Consider the following 23646-nt stretch of genomic DNA (forward strand, 5'->3'; position numbering starts at 1 on the left):
TTCCTCAAGAGGCTAACACAATTCAGCATGGTATAGTAACTGATCTGCATTTGACCATAAGAAACTTCAGAGAGTTGTGGACACAGGTCAGCACATCACAGGAAGCAGCCTTCACCGTATTGGAGACTCACATGCATCAATGACCTGGAAAGCAATGTTGGCTGGAGTCAGGGTCTTATGCCTTGGCTCTTGGTAGGGTCACCCTTGCCAAACAGGTCATGGGGTAGAGGCCAGACTGAGAGAGTGGTCCACCAGTCCTCCAGGTTCGGGGGTTCAGATCAGGGCTAACAACCCTGTCTGCTCCAACAGCACTCTTATGGAAACAACAATGAAATATTCTTCTCCATCTGTGCGCAACGGTATGAAATGCTAGAGATCAAAGACAACTTGATGCCATACTGTAGAGGCAGGAATGAGGGCCCTAAACCACACCTGGAGCACAATAGAGAAGGTGAGCAAGACAAAGAAAGATGGAAGGCATTCATTGCCCTGCTAAACACTAGCAGAGTAATGGGTAGTAAGTAAATAAGTATATACAGTATCCCACTGCCTCACTAAAGCAGCCTGAATAATCAAAAATCCCACCCACCCCACATAATCTCACTTTTCCCCTCTCCCATTGGGCAAAAGATTTTTTTAAAAGCCCAAAAGCAGGTACTACCAGGCTCAAGAACAGCTTATATCCCACTGTGGAATGGACGTCTTGTATGGTAATAAGAACTCCTGGCCAGACAATCTACCTTGCTATGATCTTGCAGTTTATCGTTTACCTGCACAGAGTAATAATTTGATCTGTGTAAGGTCAGCAGTATGCAAGACAAGTTTTTCACTGAATCTTGGTATATTAAACAATAATAGATCAATAACTGTACCATATTAGATGAATACGTCTTTTTATTAGATTTTTGTGTGCATCTGTCTGGTTTAAGGTCTTATGGAATTATGTAGGTAGCACATTCCTAATATCACCCCATGACTGTCTGACCAAGTCTCAAGTCTAAAGTCCCATTGACAATGAAAACTCAAAGCAGCAAACCCTTTGGCATTGTATGACACACCCGAGCTTACTCATCCATTCTTCATCTTTAAGTTTGGACAGAGAGTATTGATGCAATCTACAACCAAAATAGCCTCGTAGATGAACATCGTACTGTTCTAACCTAAAGTGTAAGTCTCTTAAAGGAGGTTATTCTTGCCACCATGTCCACCTGATGCACCAGCAGGGAAAATTATTAAGTTACTGTCCGTTGCTTGGAGTTGAAAGTTTAAAGTACGTTTATGATCAAAGTACATACATAAATGTCACCGTAAGCTACCCGGAGATTCATTTTCTTGTGGGCATTCACAGTAAATGCAAGGAAAGAGTAAAAGTAAATAAATGAATGCATACATATATACATTTGTACATACATACATAAATAATGTGTAGAATGTCAGTTGTAGAGTCCTTGAAAGTGAGACCAAAGGTTGTAGAGTCAGTTGATGAGTGAAGTTACTCACTCTGGTCCAAGAGCCTGATGGTTGAGCAGTAATAACTGCTCCTGAACCTGGTGGTGTTGGACCTAAGGCTCCTGTACCTCTTTCCTGATGGCAGCAGTGAGAAGAGAGCATGGCCTGGATGGTGCGGGAAGGGGGTGTCCCAAAATCCAGATACCTGTGAAAAACTGAGTCCCATGCAATATCAGATAACTTTTAAACAAGGCTGAGCACTTACACACTCAACAGCAAGTGCACATGACCCCTAACCACATGTTATAAAGACTCAACCAGAAAATGACTGGGCCAAGAATTCTGCCTTGTTCTGGGTTGCAATATTTGGAATCCAGCAACCATGTTCAAAGTGCTTAAGCTGCATTGGTTTTATTCCTGTGGCTTCAATGATTAAAGGCAGCCCTTAGTTCACTGATGTGGGCACCAGACCAACAGAAATCCCACATTGTCAATCTTTCGAACCTGTTCACCAATCATGAAAATAAAATCCTTTGTTGGAACGAGAATAATTGTTAAAATAAAAATTATTGATTTTACATATTGATGAAATAAATCTGTTTTCAGAGAAAGATATAGTACCTCAACTAAGTTGAAGCAATATGAAAACACAAATACTGCCACCTGCTGGTGAAGAACGATTCCCTATTTAATCACCAAGTCAAAGTTCAAAGTAAATTTATTATCGATGTACATATATGTCACTATATACTGTATAACCCTACTATTCATTTTCTTGTGGGCATACATAGTAAATCAAATAACCATTATAGAATCAATTAAATACCACACCAACGGGGTGGACAGCAAATGTGCAAAAGACAACAAACTACGATTACAAAAAGAAAGAAAATAATAAACAAACAAACAAATAAATAAATAGCCAGAACATGAGATCAAGAGTCCTTGAAAGTGAGTCCATTGGTCATAGGAACAGTACAGTGATGAGGCAAATGAATTTGAGTGAAGTTATCCACTCTGGTTCAAGAGCCTGATGATCGAGGGGTAGTAACTGTTCCTGAAAATGGTAGTGTGGGTCCTGAGGCTCCTATATCTTCTTTCTGATGGCCGCAGTGAGGAGAGAGCATGGCCTGAGTGGTGGGGTCCCTGATGATGGATGCTGCTTTCCTGTGACAGGGCTTCATGTACATGTGCTCAAAGGTAGGGAAGGCTTTACTCGTGATGGACTGGGCCATATCCACTACTTTTTGTAGGAATTTCTGTTCAGGGGGATTGGTGTTTCCATACCAGGCTGTGATGCACCCAGTCAATATACTCTCCACTACACATCTATAGAAGTTTGTCAAAGTCTTAGATGTCATGCCAATGTCATGCTGACATTGAGCAAGAGGTTGTTGTTGTGGCACCACTTAGCCGGATCTTCAGTCTCTGTTTTATAAGCTGATTCATCACCACCTTTGATTCAGCCTCCCACAAGGACATCATCAGCAAACTTAGATATCGCATAGCACACGCATTCTTAAGTGTAAAGCGAGTGGGGGAGGGAGGGAGTTAAGCGCATGGTCTTGTGGTGCACCCATGCTCATGGAGGTAGCAGAGGAGATTTTGTTGCTAGTGTAAACTGACTGGGGTCCGCAAATGAGGAAATCAAGGATCCAATTGCACAAGGAGGTATTGAGGCCAAGGTTTTGAACCTTATTGATTAGTTTTGAGGAGATGAAGGTATTGAATGCCAAGCTGTAGTTGACAAAGAGCATCCCAATATATGTCTTTGCTGTCCAGCTGTTCCTGGGTTGAGTGAAGAGCCAATGAAATGCAACTGCTGTGGACTTGGGCCAGTAGGCAAATTGGAGCCGATCCAAGTCACTTCTCAAGTTGTTATGTTTCACCACCAACTTCTCAAAGCACTTAATCTCAGTGGATGTACAGTAAGTGCTCCTGGATGATAGACATTGCAGCAGGTTACTACATTCTTCTTAGGCACCGGTATAATTGAAGCTTGCTTGAAGCACATGGGTACCTCAGAGTGCCAAAGCCAGAGTTTAAGGATCTCATTAGCACTCTAGCCAGTTGAGTAGCACAGATTTTTAGCATTGGTACCCCAACAGAAGGTTTGGAGGTTGTGTGCCTCAAGGACCTGGAGAGCTATGTTAGTGGGGTCAGGGCTTTGTGCTTTGGCTCTTAGTAGGGTCACCCATGCCGAACAGGTCAAAGGGTAGAGGCCACAATAAGAGTGGTCCACCAATCCTTCAGGTTCGGGGGTTCAGTTCAGGGCTAACAACCCTGACAGGTAAGACAATTTTTTAATGGAAACAACAACAGTGACATGGAAGATGCCACATTGTGTAGAACATGTAAAGTCTTCCACTTTGCTAGGGAAAACACAAAGGCTGAATAAATAAAGATTTCCAGATGTTCTTGTATATCACTCACTCAAAACAACCATGGAAGTGAAGTGATTAAAAAGGAAAATGGTATATCAGCAAACATAGCAAGAAGATATGAGTATAGGAGCAAGATGATGTCTAACAGTTATACAAGGTTTCATTGAGGGCACAACATGTATGCAGTTTTGATATTTTTGCCATAGAAAGCATGCAACAAAGGTTCATCAGACTGGTTTATAGCACTGTCATATAAGGGGAGATTAGCACTATAAGGTCAATATTTAACAGACTTTAGAAGAAGCGATTTCAATGAAACACACACATTTACAATGAAAGACAGTTTGGTGGTCTGGATACTAGGAGGATGTTTCCCCTGATTAGAACCAGAGGTCACAGCCTCAGGATACAGGTTAATACCTGTACATTTAGGAATGAGATGAGGAGAAATCGCTTTATTCAAAAGGTTCAAAGTTCAAAGTAAATTTATTATCAAAGTACATTTATGTCACCATATATAAACATGAGACTCATCTTCTTGTGGGCATACACAGTTAATCCAAGAAACACAAACAGAATCAATGAAAGACTGCACCCAACAGGATGGACAAACGATCGATGTGCAAAAGACAACAAACTGTGCAATGCAAAAAGAAGAAAAAATAATGAATAAACAATAAATACAGAGAACATGAGATGAAGAGTCCTTGAAAATGAGTCCATAGGTTGGGGAAACTGTTTAGTGATGGGGTGAGTGAAGTTCTCTCCTTTGATTCAAGAGCTTGATGTTTACGGCATAGTAACTGTTCCTGAATCTGGTGGTGTGAATCCTGAGCCTCCTGTACTTTTTTCCTGATGGCAGCAGTGAAAAGGGAGTATGGCTTGGGTGGTGGGGTTCCTGATGATGGATGCTGCTTTCCTGCGACTCCTCTCCTTGTAGATATGCTCAATGGTGAGGAGGGCTTTATATGCGATGGACTGGGCCATATTTTATAGGATTTTCCATTCAAGGACATTGGTGCTTCCATACCAGGCTGTGATGCAACCAATATACTCTCCACCACACATCTATAGAAGCTTGTAAAAAGGTAGTGAACCTGTAGAGTTCCTGACTGCAGAAAAACACAGAAGCTGCTTAATTTATTTAAGGAGATAAATATATTTCTAGATACAAAATGAATTAAGTTCTAGGAGGAGAGAGCAGTAACATGGTATTAAGATAGAGAATGATCTCTGTATCTTTATATCTGGAAGCTGCATTAACTGTCTGGAAAGAAAGTGTGCTTTGTCGAGCACCTTCATGCCATCTGCAACAAGTAGGATTTTCCAGTGGCCAACCAGTTTCATTCCAAACCCATTCCCATTCCAGTATATTGTTCAATGACTTCCTCTTCTCCCTGAAGCAGTCACTTTCAGCTTGGAGGAGCAACACCTCATATTCCGTCTGGGTTGCCTGCAACCAGATGGCATGAACATTGATTTCTCCAATTTCCAGTAATTTTCCCCCTCCCCCTTCCCTCTTCCTCCATTCTCCACTCTGGCTCCCCTCACCTCTTCTCTTCTCATCTGCATATCACCTCCCCCGGTACCCCATCTCCTTCCCTTTCTCCCCTCTCCTCTCTTATCAGATTCCTTCTTTTTTATTCTCCTTTACCTTTTCCACTTATCACTTCCCAGTTTCTCACGTCATCTCATTCCCACACCTGACTTCCCCTATCACCTTCCAGCTTCTACCCCTCCCCCTTCCTACCCCACCTCCCCACCTTCTTCCCCCTTCCTTTCCAGTTCCGATGAAAAATCTCTGCCAAAATGTCCTTTCCTTTCCATAGAAATTGTTTGACCAAGTTCTTCCAGTATTTTCTAGTTTTACTCTGAATTTCCAGCATCTGTAGAATCTCTTGTGTTTCTCAATTAAACAAAACTTCTGTATTTGTTGGTGTGGTTTGAGGAAGTGGAAGATTATTCTAAAATACTGGCTGCCCTCTCATTTGCCTTCTGCATATTAGTTTAGTTTTCAAAATTCCCATCTTCCCCTCCTTCAACTAGCAATAAGTAACACAACGCACTTTGTTCAGGTCGTCAGTTCCACCTCTTGTCCAGAGTCTACTTTGAAAAGACATTGGGTAGCAAATTGGGTTTTTTTATTTATCATCATGTATAGCACTTGGATGGGTACATGGAAGATCTGGGCATCAAGGGATATGGGCTGAATGTAAGAAATTGGGACTAGCTGGATGGGCACCATATCAGGCATTGGTTCTTTGGACTGAGGGCCTTGAAAACATGCTGCACTGTGTTGTGTACCTTTCACTAAGTCTTATAACACAGAACCAAAAATAAATACAGAGTGAATCTGTTCAAAGATGTGCTTATTGCTAGCAATCAGAACCATCTCCATTCCTCAGGATGGAAGCTGCTTCTGATCTACAGCTTACAAAGTTCCTTTTTTAATACAAGATTTCAGGCTGATCCTTGTTATCTGTTCTGCAGGACAGCTCCTCCACTGCAGTAGAGCTGCACTTCTCAAAGCCAGCAGTATATCAATCTCCCTGTAGTTACACAACAAACAATGATCAGGACATTAGATGCCTCCTGTCACGTACAAACTCAGCATTTGGCAAAGCACTATGGGATTATACAGATTCCATTTTGTTACATTATAAAATTAAATTCATAAAGTATCTCAAAGTTTTGAATATATTTCCACATTCCCTCTTTTTTGTCATTACATGACAACATCATAATTCCATAAGATTCTGCTTTAGAATACAGTCATTGAAGTGTTTTCCGACATCATAAAATGATACAGTCTCAGAGATTTAGTTAAGCAAAATCTCCTCTTCCTTGTCCAGACCAAGAGATACACATTTTCTAATACTCTCTTTTTCTGGGTCCAAATAACTTACACACTTACACAAGAGGATGACTGACAATATTATAATACCAATAGGAAGTGCATCACAATCAGGTATGGAAGTTGTCCTGTCCAAGACCGGAAGAAGCTGCAGAAGATCGTGAACTTAGCCCAGCACATCACACAAACCAATCTTTCATCCTCGGACTCACTTTACACAACACACTATCAGAGCAGTGCTGCCAGGATAATCAAGGACAAGACCCACCCAGCCAACACACTTTTTGTCCCACTTCCCTCTGGGAGAAGGTACAGGAGCATGAAGATTCGTACAGCCAGATTTGGGAACAGCTTCTTTCCAACTGCGATAAGTCTGCTGAATGGATCCTGACCCGGATCTGGGCCGTACCTTCCAAATATCTGGACCTGACTCGCACTACCTTACTTTCCCTTTTCTATTTTCTAATTATGATTCATAATAAATTTTTATTATATTTATTTTGATTTGTACTTCAGGGAGCGCGAAGCACAGAAACAAATATCACTGTGATGATTGTACGTTCTAGTATCAATTGTTTGGTGACAATAAAGTAAAGTAATGCAGGGCAGCAGTCCATCACCATCCTGTGATCTGTCAAGTGAGTTATATTCTCCTGATTCATCTAGTATGTAAATAAAGCAATTGTGGCACACTTGCCTCCTTTCTCAGATAAAACAAAGTCCAAAGCCATTCAGATTTGCAATCCCACTGTATGGATCACCATGAATTCTGCCAACAATTTAGATAAGGCTTTTTGGGTTTGATTGAGAGCATATGCAGTTTCATTGGCTAATTTTTCCAATGATGATGCCATGTTAATCAGTTCCCATGCTACTTTAGTGTTTCCCTTGGCAAATGGTATCTTTCCCAGGAACATCAATAAGTCCTTTTTATCCTGAGGTTAGCATTGTAGTATGAGGGAATACCATCCTCAAATATTTCTTGTTTCCAAATTTATATCCCTATTTTCCTCCAATGACATTCTGGCTGTACTGATAAGGGTAGGAAGGGGGTATATGTTTCTGAGTCCTATCATCATTACACCAGAAACCAAACATACCCTGGGCTGAAGGCTTGGACCAATTAAAGTAACAGTTCATCTCCATTTCATTAAAGAGCACAGGTAAGAGGGGCACGCCCATCCCCACATGTGCCGGGACAGCCATTCAAACCCAGCAGTTTGTGGCAGTCACATCTGCTGGGGAAAGGACAAGAGCTAATCCCATCACCATCATTAAGACTCTCAGTGGTTTTATTTAAATTGTTAGGTACCTCCTTACAGTGAGAGATGTGAATCCACCATGGCTTTTCCCTGTATTAGTGACCAGCAAAACCTGAAATGGTACTTCAAATCAAGATGCCAAGCAGTTCTTTCTTTTAAATGTCTGCACCACCACACCGTCCTTGGATTCAATGTGGTGGCATTAAAGGTCCTCTACTGGAGTCTGGCTTTCTTTTCTCTGTTGATGATATTTAGTGATGCTTTATTGTCAAGGCTGTAGAATAATTCAACATGCTCTCTCATCCAGGTAGTGTACTTCCATCTGTTTAATTCCTCACTGGTGCATCAGATGGTAGGCACACAGACCATCCCAATATGATTTCATGTGCGAACAGGCCAATGGTTCTATTAGCAGTGGCTCGAATAGTCTTCATAACCAAAGGCAGCACCTGTTTCAAAGTTCTAAGTTCAAAGTAAAATTTATTATCAGAGTTCATACATATCACCACATACAACCCTGAAATTCTTTTTCTGCAGTCATACTTAGCAAATCTATAGAAAAGTTAACTTTAAACATGATCTGTAAACATCAGGAAATGCTAACTGTAAACAAACTGTGCAAATGCAAATATAAATAACAAGCATGAGATAAACAATATAGCAGAGTCCATAAATGAGTTAGCTACCCTCTTTTAGTTCAAGAGCCTGATAGTTGAGGGTTAGTAACTATTCTTGAGCCTGGGGCTGTGAGTCCTGAGGCACCTATATCTTCTACCGATGGCAGCAGCAAGAAAAAAGCATTGTCTGGGTGGTGAGGATCTTTGATAATGGATGCTGCTTTTCTATGGCAATGTTTCATGTTGATGTGCTGGTTTGGAAGAGCCAGAGCATGTTGCAAAATTGGCTGGAGCGGATAACCAGTCCAACAGACCAAGACCATGAGAGCAGAGCTCCCTCCCAGTGATGGGAAGAACATGGTTATTAGGTGCACAACGCTGCTCGTGTTGATGCACCTGCAATAGGTGTGCCCATATCCTTCTCCTATCTGTCACAGCCATACAAACCATCTTCCATTTCACCTACAAATCCAAGAATGGAAGAAAAGGTTCACGTAAGGTTGTCAAGATGGTTGTCAAGATGCTGTGAAGGGAAGCAAAGTACACAAACACCAAATTGCCACATTTCTACCTGTCTCTGGTGTTGAAAAGGATGGATATGGCCTCGCTGTGAAGCAACGCTCTATTTTATTGCAACTTGCTGCACTACCTGGCTTATGTAGAAAAATATGAAGACCACAAAAAATTACCTTTAACCACAAGGCCATCAAGAAGTGATCACCATGGAATATCCTACAAGGCCTCCAGATAATGGACACAATGGATGTCTTCCCAATTAGACTGTACTCGCCAACAAACATTAGAACTTGCTCAGCTTCTAAAGACAGAGCCCCTCCTATCAGATCCTCTCTGCATAATCGGTGAATCAATCCCAATGCATACTTCCCTTGAGACAACAGCAATGAGTACAATATTGTCGTTATTTCCATTTCTAATTGAACCATCGATTTGCAAAGAAAGTCTGGAAAAGGATGCAAGACTACTTGTTGAAGTTCATTCAAATCAACTGCAGAACATAGGTTACCCAGGGATACATACTGAGGCAAACATTAAGATTATCAACTCAGTGAAAGCCATTGGTCTACCCTAAAATTATTGGTCTTCTATTGCACAAAGCTGTCTGAGAGTGAATGCTGGCTGGCATATTTCTGGCTGCAGGAATACAGGGTAAATGATGCATTCAAGAAATATGGATACATGGGATCCAAGGTGAATTGCAAGTTTGGATTCAGAACTGACTTGTTCAGAGAGCAGGGATGGAGTGAACTAATCAGTCTGATGGCCTGGAGGAATAAGTTTCCCTGGAACACATTGGTCCTTGCTTTTATGCTGTGGTACCGTTTTTCAGATGGTAGTAGCTGGAACAGTTTGCGGTTGGGGTGACTCAGGTCCCCAATGATCCTTCAGGCCTCTTCTACTCACCTGTCTTTGTAAATGTCCTGAATAGTGGAAAGTTCACATCTACAGATGAGCTGGGTTGTCCACACCACTCTCTGCAGAGTCCTGCAATTGAGGGAAGTACAGTTCCCACACCAGGCAGTGATACAGCCAGTCAGGGTGCTCTCAATTGTGCCCTTGTAGAAAGTTCTTAGGATTTGGGGGCCAATACCAACTTCAACCATCTGAGGTGAAAGAGGTGCTGTTGTGTTTTTTTTTCATCACGCAGCCAGTATGTACAGACCACGTGAGATCCTTGGTGATGTTTATGCCGAGGAACATTAAGCTGTTAACCCTCTCAACCCCAGATCCATTGATGCCTGTCTCCATTCGTCCTGTAGTCCACAACCAGCTCCTTGGTTTTTGCGAAATTGAGGGAGAGGTTATTTTCTTGACACCACTGCATCAGGGTGATGCCTCGTTATTATTAGAGATTAGGCCAATCAGTGTAGTGTCATCAGCAAATTTAATTAGCAGATTGGAGCTGTGGATGGCAACATAGTCAAGGGTTTACAAAGAATAAAGCATTGCACTTTGGGAGGTCAAATAAAAGGAGACAGTATACAGTTAATGGCAGGCCTCTCTACAGCATAGCAGTGCAGGGGGGTTTGGGGTCCAAGTCCACAGCTCAATGAAAGAGGGTACTCAAGTGGAAAAGGTAGTAAAGAAGGCTTAAAAACATAGTAAAGGATGGCTGCCTTCTTTGGTCGGGGTGTTGAGTTAAAGAGTAACAAAGTCCTCTCTAAAGTTCTGGCTCGTAGGATTGAACATATTGTACCTTCTATTATTTCTGATGATCAGACTGGATTTATTAAAAACCAACATTCCCACTTTAATATACTCCATATATTAAATGTTATTTACTCTCCTTCCCAGGAGATATCGGAACGTGTGATATCGTTAAATGCTGAGAAGGCCTTCGATCAGGTTGAATGGAATCATTTATTTAAAACCTTAGAAAAATTAAATTTTAGACCAGATTTTATTCAACGGAATAAATTACTTTGTCTACCTCTTTCTGCCTGGGTTGTTACTAATTTTCAAAATTCAAAACCATTTAAACTTCATCAAAAAACTAGACAAGATAGTCCGTTGAGCCCTTTGCTCTTTGATCTAGCTTTAGAACCTCTTGCCATTGCTTTTCAGAATCTAATGATATCTGTGGTATTTTAAGGAGAGGTATTACTCACAAAATTTTGCTTTACACTGATGATATTTTGCTGTTTATCTCTAATTTTGAGGCCTCGTTACCTTGTGTACTTTCTTTACTCTCCCATTTTAGCCAGTTTTCAGGATATAAATTGAACCTACATAAGAGTGAATTATTTCCTTTAAATAATTTGTTATCAATTAATACTAATCTCCCTTTTAAAGTTGTAAGGAATCCATTACTTATTTGGGTGTAACAATCACTAAGAATTACAAACACCTGTTTAAAGAAAAATTTCTTACTTTATTGAATCACGTAAAAAGGATATCATTAATTAGGTCACCTCTTTCAATATCATTGATTGGACTAATTAATTATATTAAAATGAATATTCTTTCTAAACATATATCTTTTTCAGGCTTTACCTGTTTTTATTCCTAAATCCTATTTTGACTCTCTTGATTCTATTTTACCCTCTCATATATGGAAAACAAAGAGTAACAAAGTCATGCTTCAACTATATGAAACTTTAGTCAGACTGCACCTGCTGCGTTGCCTGCAGTTCTGGGCACCCCATTCGAGGAAGGGTGTGGATTCTGTGGAAAGAGAAGAAGTTTACCAGGATTAGAGGGTGTGAATAATAAGGAAAGGTTTTACTAAATTTAGATGATTCTTCCAAAAGCATCAGTGGTTGAGGGAAGAATTGATAGAGATTTCTAAAATAATGATAAATGTAGATAGCGTAAACAGAATCACTCCTAGGGTAGAAATGTCACTGGGGTTAATGGGGAGAAGCTTAAAGGTGACATAAGGAACAAATGTTTTATGCAGAGTAGTGGGTGCCTGGAACGTTTGCTAGGGGTGGTTGTGGAGGCAGGCGGTTTGGTAGAGTTTAACAGGCTTTTAGATCGACACATGAATATGTAGATAATGCAGCAATGTGGATGATACACAGGAAGAGGACATTTAATATAAATTGGCACTAAAGCTGGCACTACACTGTGGAGCGAAGAGTCTGCTAGTGTTATTCTGTACAGTGTTCTATGATGTACTGAAGATTACTAATGCAAAGACTTAGTGGGGAAGGACTTCAGTCCAAGGTCCTGCCACCATTAAACATGGAACGGCTCTGACATGTTTAACAACTCCTCAAACAGTTGCAATGTGTTTTGTTGAGAGGCCCGATGAGTGGCACTGGTGCTTTGTAAATTAAATACATTAACTTGACGACAGTGAATGAGACGAATCGGAAGTGAGCAAGTCAAGGCCCGTTGGACGGAGCCTAGTCTTCAAGTGTCTGTGTCCACTAGGAAAGTTGAAGCCCAGTGTATGCATCAGTTGGAGGCTGGAACTGGACCCCTGTTCCGGGGTTAAAGGACTGTGGGTGGGAGGACTGGGGCTTGTTATTACTGGTGCTCTTTGTTGCTTGTTGTGTTCTGTGTTGTTTTGTAGAGCATTGTGAGCATGGTATGTTGCCACTGGACTGTGCAGGCTGCCCCCAGCACACACTGGGGTGTTGGTCGTTGACGTAATGACGCATTTCACTGTATGTTTTGATGTACAGGTGAAAAATAAACTTGAATCTTGAATCCTGTATTGACTTGCTGACACTATGGCCAGGTACTGAACTGTATTTCCTGGAGGTTTATTTTTGAATTAAAATAAAGGTATTAGGCTTTGTAATGATGATGCAGATAAAAACACCAGATTATCATAAAAACATAACTGACCACCAGGCCTGAAAATCTGTGCCTCAGCCAGTCTGTGACCCCAGTCCTTCAGCAGTGTGGTTGACCTTTAAACTCTTCTCTAAAATTATCAAGCAAGGCAGTCAGTTCTGTTAAACGGCTGCATTAAAACTTTTCATTTTCATTCCTCGTGATTTTCATACAAGTCCGGTGTTGCCCCAGTAAGAACTACTGCTGTCATGAACCGGGGTTGTAAGGGAAGAATGAGAGATAGACAAGACAAAGAATTTACGCCGTGTGATGGTGAGTTTTTGCTTTCCTAATGGTCCACAATTCTTTAGTATACCGGATTTATTCATAATCTATCCCATTTAACACAATCGAAGTTGTTTTCTTTAAATTTAAAATACTTCAACTTCTCTCTGCTGCAAAGGAGGAAAGAGATGCAGACTCAACCTTCGACCCCGTTCAAACGGTGTTTATTTACTTTTCTACTTATCCCCCGAGGATTAAAAGAGCTCCCAGACGACCTGAAGGTTGCGATGGCGGAGTGAGTGCCGAGCGGGTGTGGCCAGGACTCTTGCCCGTATTCGCGTGAGCTGAACGGGGCGGGTCCGAGGTCTCCGATCCGCGCCGAAAGCACCGGTTAGCGCCGCGGCGGTAAGTAAGGGATGTTTGTTTAACACGAGTGCGCGGTGAAAAGCAACTGTGACGCCTTCGGTGAATCGGACCGAGTTTGGCGAGCGAGAGAGAAAGAGAGCAGCGGATAAGTGCAGAGGCATACAGGCAGGGTTTAGAATTTACATATCCCCCGCGTATAGCAGAAAACATGAACGATGGTAAACAGAGTGTTACTGTAGGGAATCCGGAATTGTGCTTTGGCGCACACGGAAGTTATCTGTGTGCGGTTTACTGCGCTGTTAGGAGGCGAGTCGTGATGAAAACTTTTCTGACAGTATTGTACGAGACTTTAACCTATGCAGGCATAAAACACCAATTACGATAAGTGTTAAGGTATGTGATGAACTATGTGCCTGTCGGGACACGCCCCTGCTGACTGCTCCTGTGGCTCCTCCCACAGGCCCCTGTATAAAGGAGACCTGCGGCCTGACTCTCGGCCTCAGTCTCCAAGACCTTGTATGATAGACACTCACTCCTGGTTCCTTCTTCCAGTCAATAAAAGCCGATATCTCGCCTACGTCTCAGTGTGAGTTATTGATGGTGCATCAATTTTATTGACTGGAAGTTTTAAAACATGGAACCCGTTTTGCGTCCGGACCGGTTGGATTTGGACCCTCAAGACCCTGACGCAGCTCTCGCTTTTGAACACTGGCTTGCATGCTTCCAATCGTACTTGGCGGAGCTTGGTGCGACTGAACCCGCCGTTATGCACAGAATCCTACTCTCGAGGGTCTCCTCCAAAGTTTACTCCTTTATCCGGGACCTGCCGACCTACGAAGGGGCACTGGACGCCCTCAAACGACAGTACCTGCGGCCGGTGAACACCGTCTACGCAAGACATCGCTTAGCTACCCGGCGACAGTGGCCTGGCAAATCGTGCGCTGAGTTTCTCCGAGCACTACAGACACTCGTCCGAGCTTGTGACTGCAAGACGCTCACGGCAGAACAGCATGCGGAGCTGCTGGTGCGAGACGCCTTTGTGACGGGACTGCGGTCAGTGTACATGCGCCAGCGGCTGCTGGAGAACTCGGATCTTACCTTAAGCTCGGCGATAGAGAAGGCCAACGCTCTAGAAGCTGCGCGGCATAACGCCGACGCTGTCCAGTCGCGCGATTCCCCGCCGGTTTCGTGGACGCCTCAGACCCCGCCACCGCCGGCTCCCGGGAGCGAATTCGCCAACGCCGCCGCCAGTCGCCATTCCACGAGCTCCCCGACCCAGACCACGGCTGTGGCCCGTAAGAAACTCGTGCTTTGTTATTTCTGTGGCCAAAAGAAACATCCTCGACAACGCTGTCCAGCGCGAGAAGCGACCTGCTCCAGCTGCGGAAAGCGGGGCCACTTCGCCAAGGTCTGTAAGTCTCAACCTCGAGCGGAGTGCAGCGCTGCGGGTGAAACGTGGGGGCCGCCATCTTGCATGCCAGGATGTGGGCGGCCATCTTTGTCGACGTCAGCACGCCCCGCCCCCGATCCTCGGATGCTGACCGGGTACCCCGGATGTGAGCGGCCATCTTTGTCGGCGTCAGCATGCCCCGCCCCCGACCCTCCGATGCTGACCGGGTACCCCGACGGCGATCCAACTCTGGCCACTGTGACTCTCGACCAAAGCGCCCCACACCAGCTTGCAAGGTCCATGATGGACATCCAGGTGGAGGGGCATTGGACTGGATGCCTGTTTGACACGGGCAGCACTGGGAGTTTTATTCACCCGGACACAGTGCAACGCTGCGGACTTGCAACGCGGCCGGTCAGTCGGAGGTTCCATTTGGCCTCTGGGTCGCAGTCCGCAGACATCCGGGCGGGTTGTGTAGCGACTTTGGTGGTGCAAGGCACAGTATATCGGGACTTTGAACTGCTGGTCATGCCTAATCTGTGTGCACCTGTGCTATTGGGGCTGGACTTCCAGAGCCATCTCGGAAGTGTGACTATGGTATACGACGGGCCCCTCCCACCACTCACTGTCAAGAATCCTCAGTTTTGTGGGACTTCTTCACATACCCCGCTACTGACCACACACACACACGGACACACACATCCCATCCAGAACCAGGCCAACAGCTGCGCTACCGACACTTGCAGCCTCTCCACTCTCAAGATCCCTCCCCCACCGCTGTTCGCCAACCTGACCCCCGACTGTAAACCTGTGGCAACCAAAAGCAGGAGGTACAGCGCGGGGGACCGGGCCTTCATTCAGTCGGAGGTGCAGCGGCTGCTCAGGGAGGGGATCATTGAGCCGAGCACCGCCGGTCAGTCGGAGGTTATTGATGCACCATCAATAACTCACACTGAGACGTAGGCGAGATATCGGCTTTTATTGACTGGAAGAAGGAACCAGGAGTGAGTGTCTATCATACAAGGTCCTGGAGACTGAGGCCGATCTTCAGGCCGCAGGTCTCCTTTATACAGGGGCCTGTGGGAGGAGCCACAGGAGCAGTCAGCAGGGGCGTGTCCCGACAGGCACATAGTTCACCACAAGGTAATGGTGATTCGAAAATCCATAAGATTGTAAAGTAATTATAGCTTTTGCATAAATAAATCACGTTGCAGAAGAGCGAGCGCTTATACTCCGGTATTATATACCGAGTAAGGCTTTTTAAGTTAAATCAAGTCCCAGTTAAACTGGACTATCCCCCTCCCATCTATGCATTTATCCAAACTTAAATATCGCAATCGAACCCACTTTCACTTCCGCTAGCAGCTCGCTTCATGCTCGCACCACGTTGACTGAAGTTCTTCTTTAATATTTTATCTTTCATCCTGAACCTGTGACCTAGTTCTAGTCTCACCCAACCTCAGTGGGGAACGCCTGTCTACACTTACCTATACCTCTCATAAGGGAGTAAAATGCCTAACTTATTTAACCTTTCCCCATTTTTAGGGCCTCAAGTCCCAGGAACATTTTGTAAAATTTCTCTAGTCTTTCAGACTTAATATCTTGCTAGTAGATAGATGAACTGCATAAGACATTTCATCAACTAACTACCCTACCCCCTCCACCCACCAACATTCTAGCCAATTAACCTTCAGGCCCACAGATCTTTGAAATGTAAAAGGAAGTCAGAACAGGCAGAGGATATCCACACTTTCAGACTTAAACAGGTTAGGAGAATGGGCAAAGAAGTGGCAGATTGAATATAGTGTCAGGAACTTTGGTAGAAGAAATGAAAAGGTTGACTATTTTCTAAATGAAGAGAAAATACAAAAAAAACAAGTGCAAAGGGACGAGGGAGTCTTTGTGTGGGATTCTGTAAAGGTTAATTTGCAGATTTTGTCAATGCGATGTTAGCTTTCATTTTGAGAGAACTAGAATATAAAAGCAAGGATGTAACATTGAAGCTTTATAAAGCACTGGTGAGGCCTCAATTGGACTATTGTGAGCAATTTTGGGACCCTTGTCATAAGATGTGCTGAAACTGGAGAGGGTTCAAAGGAGAATCATGAAAATGATTCTGGAATTGAATGGCTTGTCATATGAAGAGCTTTTAATGGCTCTGAGCCTCTATTCACTGGAATTCAGAAGAATGAGGGTGACCTAATTGAAACCTATCAAAAGGTGAAAGGCCTTGCTGGAGTGGATGTGGAGAAAGTGTTTCCTATGGTAGGAGAGCCTAAGACCAGAGGACACAGCCTCAGAACAGAGGGGTGCCCTTTTAGAATGGAGATGAGGAAGAATTTCTTTACCCCGAGAGTGGAGAATCTGTGGAATTTATTGCCGCAGGCAGCTGTGGCGGCCAAGTCTTTAAAGCAGAGGTTGATAGATTCTTGATTGGTCAGCGAGTGAAGGAATGTGAGGGGGGGGGAGGTCAGGAGACTGGGGGTGAGAGGAAAAATAGATCAGCCGTGATGAATGACAGAGCAGGTTCGATGGGCCGAATGATCTGATTTTGCTCCTATCCTTACTGTCTTATCCATGTACCTGTCCAAGTGCCTTATACAAGTTGTTAATGTACCTGCTTCAACCACTTCTCGGGCAGCTCATTCCATGTACAGTACTGAATACTTCCTGGGTGAAAACATTGCCTCTCGGGTTCCTATCAAATATCTATCCCCCACCTTATTCCTATGCCCTCGAGTTCTTGATTTCCTCAACCCTGTGAAAAAGACTTTGCATTCACTCTGTCTCTGACCTTTATAATTAGAAACAGTTCTAATATTGCTGGCATATGTTGTGAAATTTGTTGTTAGGCTATGAATTACAGTGAGAAGTGTATATTTTTTAGTTAATTTAAGTAAGTAGTGCAAAAAAAGTAGTGAGGTAGTGCTCATGGGTTCAATGTCTATTCAGAATCTGATGGCAGACGGGATGAAGCTGTTCCTGGAATGTGTGTGTGCCTTCAGGCTCCTATACCTGCTCCCTTATAGTAGCAATGAGAAGACACCATGACCTTGGTGATGGGGGTCCTTAATGTTGGATGCTGCTTTTTTTGAGGCATTGCTCCTGGAAGATGCTCTAGATGCTGTGGAAGTTGGTGCCCCTGACGGAATTTATAACTTCCTGCAGCTTATTTCGATCTTGTGCAGTCCCCTCCCCACCTATCAGATGTTGATGCAGCCAGTTAGAATGCTCTGCACAATACATCTGTAGAAATTTGTGAGTGACTGCTGACATACCAAATCTCTTCAAACTCTCAATGAAATACAGCTGTTCTTCTAATTCATCTATGCTCCAATCAAAAGTCCCAGCCTACTCAACCTCCCTCCATAACTCAGTAAGTAGAGTCCTTGCAACATCCTAGTAAATCTGCTCTGCACTTTTTCCAGCTTCTGGGCATTTTTCCTTCATCAGGATGACCAAAACTGAACCAAATGCAGCCGCACTGACATCTTAACCAGCTGCAACACCCAAAGCTTTCTGGACAACCTGCAGTGAACCATTCACTTCTACTGCTGGATCCCTCAGTTCAACACTCTATAGGGTCCGACCATTCACCGCAGAAGTTCTACTCTCATTAGTCTTCCTAAATGGTTGATTGGAAACAACTCGTAAATGCTTATCCCAGAGAAAAAAAGAATATCTTTAACAATTTTTTTTTAACATCTGAACTGAAAGTCTCACGGTGAAATCTGTTCCACATGTGAGACTTTCAGCTCAGATAACCATTGCCTAACATTTTGCCGCAATGTTAGGTTGTGTATTTATTTTCAGTAATATTTGAATGAATGTTATATGTATAAATACATGAATTGCACTCGTCATTACACTATCATGTGATACACGTGTGCCTTGCTTAATGTGAAAATACAGGCTAAGACTCCCATCTTTTCATTGCAATTAGTATAATATTTTGAAGTTGCAAAACGTAGCAGCTGTGAGATAGTTTAAATGTGGGAGGGGCCATGGTTAAAATTTAAGGTGTTAAATTTAAAATGCTAATTGACTATGTATTGGGATATATGGTTACTCTTTTAAGCAGTTTGGGAAAGTATATCAAATTAAGCAGAGGAATTAGTTGATTTTCTTTTATTCCCAACAAATCTTTTGTCTGTAGGTTTAATGGAGGCCTGTGATTGAATGCTGACTTTCTCTAACAAGACCAGTAGGGAATACTATTGAAAATGGACAGCAGCAGTGACAATCTCACGCAGGAAATTGTGCCATGCCTTTTCATCAGTGTCCATCATCGAGGAAAAAAGGAAGAAGAAGAAGATGTTTTCAACTTTATGAAGTTTAATGAGCCACAAACATATGAAGCTCATGAGATGGTGACTGTGGGCAGGAAGAACACTTGTAGCATTCAGCTAAACCATGGAAGAGTTTCCAGGTTGCAGTTTCAGATTCAAGCGTTTCTCACAGCTCACAGCTCAGAGCTTCAGTTTGAGTTAAAAAACCTAAGTAACAGGTTTGCACTCTCTATCAATGGTCGTAAAGTAAGCTACTTAGAAAAACAGCTGCTGCCTTCAAAATCTATACTCCAGTTTACTGATTTTCAATTTTACTTGGAACAAGTAGGAGGTGATTCAGTATCCAAGTTCGAAGTTGTAATTAAGAAGGACTCCCCTTCATTTTTTCAGGTGACAGACAACAAATATCCTTCTAAGGTTGTAATGTCTTTTCCTAATTTTCAGCATGATCCACGGGAACCAATGGAAGTTGGTGAAGATCTTGACCAATACACGTTTTTCTAACAGGATACTGGACACTTTGCCCTGCTGGACATTATAAAAGATTGTTCCAAAACTCCAAGAAACAAAGTTGAATCAGAATAAATGCAAAATGCTTTATATAAGGGAACCAATCTGAAGTTAACAAAGTGCATATAATTAAGATTATGGCAACATAATTTAAAACCTGATAAATTTACTGTTTAAATTTATGATATATATATATCTTGAGATAGCAGTTTCATATTTGCTCAATAGGTAAAATAAGAAACTTAATATGTATGAAGTCATAATCACTAAACCATTAACCACTGCACTGTTGAGCCATAATAACTTATTTGGACTGCCTTGTATGTTGTACCATGTACATGAATTTTAGTTTTCATTTGTAGCCCTTTCAGTAGAATTTATCCTACATTTACCTGTAAAGTCCTTTAATATTACAATATACATTTTTCAGTTTCATCAAACGTTATATAAAGTTAAATAAAGAACACTGTATATTAGAGGCTTTACTAAGTGGTACACTATTTTGATCAAGCAACTTATTTTGAGTACCGTGTTCTATTCCATTCATGAAAAGATAGGAGAAAATTGAGTAGTGAGGAAAGATGTTATAACAGCCACAAGGTAAATCCTTGGTATTTAAGACCATAAGACATAGGAGCAGAATTAGGCCGTATGGCCCATCAAGTGTCCTCCACCGTTTGATCATGGCTGATTCATTTCCCTGTGAACTGTATTCTCCTGCCCTATGCCCCACAGTCTTTCTCACCCTGACTTATCAAGAGCCTATCAACCTCTGCCTGAAGTACACCCTATGACCTGGCCTCCATATCCACCTGTGGCAATGAATTAAAGTCATATAAAGGTACAGCAAAAAAACAGTCCTTTTGGCCCATCTAGTCCATGCTGAACCATTTAAACTGCCTGCTCCCATCGACCTGCACCGGGACCATAGCCCTACCATCCATGTACGTACCTATCCAAACTTCTGTTAAACCTTGAAATTGAGCTTGCATGCACCCTTGCACCACTTGTAGTTTCCTCTAGGTGAAGAAGATTTCCCTCATGTTCCCCTTAAGCTGTTCACCTTTCACCCTTAACCCATAACCTCTAGTTCTAGTCCCACCCAACCTCAGTGGAAAAAGCCTGCTTGCATTTACAATATATATAATCATAATCAAATCTTCCCTCAATCTTATATGTTCCAAAGAATAAAGTCCTAACCTATGAACATTTCCTTATAACTCAGCTCCTCCAATCCTGGCAACATTGCTGTAAATTTTTTCTGTACTCTTTCAATCATACAGCAGGATGCTGTTGATCTCCCAAGTTCTTGAGTTAAAACTGCCATCATGTAGCCAGGTTTCTTGTTGACATAGAGGGTTTCCCTATGCAGGTGCAGTCCTTAGTACCACCTTTAAAGTATGAAAAGCTTCCATATCTTCTTCATTAAGAGTCATATAGTCATTGGAGTGCATGCTGCCTTTCAGCAGACTGGAGAGGGGTGGAGCAATTTCAGCATATGAATCAACCATCCTCTGTTGCAGTTGCACAAACCCAGAAATGATCGAAGTTGCTGTACCGATTTTGCTGATTTAATAGCCTTTGCACAATCTTTACTGATATCCTGTTTGGCTTGGGAAATTTTCTGTCCTAAATAAATCACTTCCTCTTGTTGCAGTCAATCACTTTCTCCCAATCAATCTATATTGGGGATTGTCATTCCAACCGGCTGGTAAATCCTGTTTGTTGTCTCCTAAACTATCCTGATCTCGCTGTGTCAACTTATTTATTTGCTGAATTTTTATCATTGTAGCTAAAGTTAGAGCATCATCATCTGGATGCAATTTGTATCAACTCTTAATCAATTGAAGTTCAGCCCAAGTCTTTAAACTTCATTTTGTTAGGATGTGAAAATTCCCCTGACCATTTGTCATTTTTTTCCTGGATCTGGCAGTTGATGACAGACTTTCTGTCTGCTTTCATAATCTCCTTCATCAGTCTTGCATTTTTTCAGTCTTAGTTTTTGCAGGGTCAAATCTTGGCATGGCTGCCCAACCAATTACCTCATTACTGACATCATCACTTGAGCCACTAGGGGTTTCTGTTGAGTCAGTAGCACTTTGCAGTTTCTTGGAGTTCTGAGGGTGTCGCTGTTTCAGGTGATTAGTCAGTTTTGGCTGCCTTTCGACATGATTAACGTCGCCTATTGGGTTGACTGCACTGCCCATCAAGGGTCTTTCCTACGCAGCACGGATTTGCCTCATCTCATTTTACAACTATAAATAGTGCACTTTGATACAAACATACTTTGCATGCTTTTCCTTTACCTGCTCCATTAATGCAGAGATCTGCTATTTAGATTTTTTTATTGTTTTTTTTCCTTTACTCCCAATTGGTAAGTCAAATCATTTACTTGCTGACGCAGTCCACAGGTTTGACTCTCTATTTGGCGTGTCCACACTTTAATGTATCTATCTGATCTTGTAGCTCATTGCGCTCAGACTTTTGTAGCACTGTTAAGGCCGCTAGAGTCCCAACTGCCTTATTAGTTCCCATCCACAACTTTCTGAACTTATTACATATTTCAATATCACTTATAAGCCAATCCTCACTAGGGAGAATTGAAAGAACGTTCCTTCCTTCCTTCCTGCTTTACTAATAATAGTGGACAAATTTTCAAAATGTTTGGAAACCATCCCAGCAAGAAAAGCTACTGCCACAAACAGAGCCAAAACTCTGATTAGGGACTATATTCCTAGATGGGAATTATGTTGACTGATGAACATTGAATGCTCTTTTCATTGCCCTCATCATCCAGAGTCATCAAGACAAGTTGGAAGAATAAATGGCTTCATCAAATAACAGCTGACTAAATATCACGAGTTAGGAGTACCATGCCCTACTGTTTTTCCTTTGGTCTTATGTAGCATTAGGACAACTTCAAACAAGAAAACAAAACTGAGTCCATTTGAAGTGGTGTCACTATCAGGAGCTCTTAATCTCAGATAGGCTGATAATGCATGTTATGTCAGATAGTTTGGTTGATCATCATACAAAACTAACACAAGCTGTTTAGTCTGCTTCTCAAAAGGCTTCTGCAGCTTGGAGTGGTCCATCGGAAGGAGGACTTACCTTGATTCCTTGCGACTGGGTTCTGGTCAAGAAAATGCATGAGGATCCCTTGGAATCTCGGTGGGAATGTCCTTACCAAATAGTGTTAATGACCAATTCAGAAGTTAAGACCATAAGACATAGGTGCAGAATTAGGCCATCTGGCCCATTGAGTCTGCACCGCCATTCATCATGGCTGATCTTTTTTTATATATCTCCTCCTCAACCCCAGTTCCTGGCCTTCTCCCCATAACTTTTGATCCCATGTTCAATCAAGAACTTACCAATCTCTGCCTTAAATACACCCATTGACCTGGCCTCTACAGCTGCATGTGGCAACAAATGCCACAAATTCACCACCCTTTGGCTAGAGAAATTACTCCACATCTCTGTTTTGAAAGGGAGCCCCTCTATCCTGAGGTCTCTCTATCCTGAAGGTAAGGTAGAAGGTAAAATTAGGTGGATACATGTCAGCCACTGCAAGCAAGCTGAAGTGTTTCCAGATTAAGACAAATACTGTGGGAAGACTTCAAGCTGGAATATAATTATTGGACATTGTGGACTTTATTTTGATGCTTGTTATATTTTTGCCTGTTTCACTTACTCATGAAATGACTTGTATAAGTATTAACAAATGTATCCAATCATGATGCAGTACTATAAATACTTCTAAGAAGTAGTTTTTGATTACTCTGTAATGTAGATATTGAAAGTTTTACCAGCTCTGAAACTTCAGCTGTGATTCTGTCAGGATCCCTTGTAGAATCAAAAGGGGAAACTGCTGGAATCCACTGTTTTTTTAAAATACTTTTTATAAGATATTAGATGAATTAATGTACAAGTGAAGTCTTAGTTTAATCATAATTTGTACTTTTTTTTAATAAACTCATGCACTTTTCACAGTA

At 42.3% G+C, this 23646-nt stretch overlaps 1 protein-coding gene and 1 long non-coding RNA gene across 5 annotated transcripts; one reads left to right on the forward strand and one right to left on the reverse strand.

Annotated features, from left to right (window-relative positions):
* Positions 1-5611: 5611 nt before the first annotated feature.
* LOC132405532 (uncharacterized) lies at positions 5612-13434 on the reverse strand. The gene is made up of 3 exons (XR_009515909.1): positions 13329-13434; positions 11698-11749; positions 5612-8411 (listed from the first exon to the last, which is right to left on the reverse strand). It is a non-coding gene; the product is annotated as an uncharacterized LOC132405532 (long non-coding RNA).
* LOC132405531 (TRAF-interacting protein with FHA domain-containing protein A-like) lies at positions 13355-23646 on the forward strand. 4 transcript variants are annotated; one of them, XM_059990413.1, is made up of 2 exons: positions 13355-13501; positions 19009-23646. In XM_059990413.1, exon 2 carries the CDS (start codon positions 19076-19078, stop codon positions 19643-19645), a length of 570 nt encoding a protein of 189 aa, XP_059846396.1. In that variant the 5' UTR covers positions 13355-13501; positions 19009-19075; the 3' UTR covers positions 19646-23646. The 4 variants fall into 4 exon arrangements, with proteins under 4 accessions (XP_059846396.1, XP_059846397.1, XP_059846395.1 ...); XM_059990414.1 differs by lacking the exon at positions 13355-13501 and adding an exon at positions 13525-13627; XM_059990412.1 differs by lacking the exon at positions 13355-13501 and adding an exon at positions 15857-15995.

The sequence above is a fragment of the Hypanus sabinus genome, chromosome 15, assembly GCF_030144855.1.
Source record: "Hypanus sabinus isolate sHypSab1 chromosome 15, sHypSab1.hap1, whole genome shotgun sequence".
In the NCBI taxonomy this organism is placed as follows: Eukaryota; Metazoa; Chordata; class Chondrichthyes; order Myliobatiformes; family Dasyatidae; genus Hypanus; species Hypanus sabinus.

Bases quoted from the DNA above. Each gene is read 5' to 3' on its own strand.
- LOC132405531 (XM_059990413.1), top strand. From the start codon at position 19,076: ATGGACAGCAGCAGTGACAATCTCACGCAGGAAATTGTGCCATGCCTT.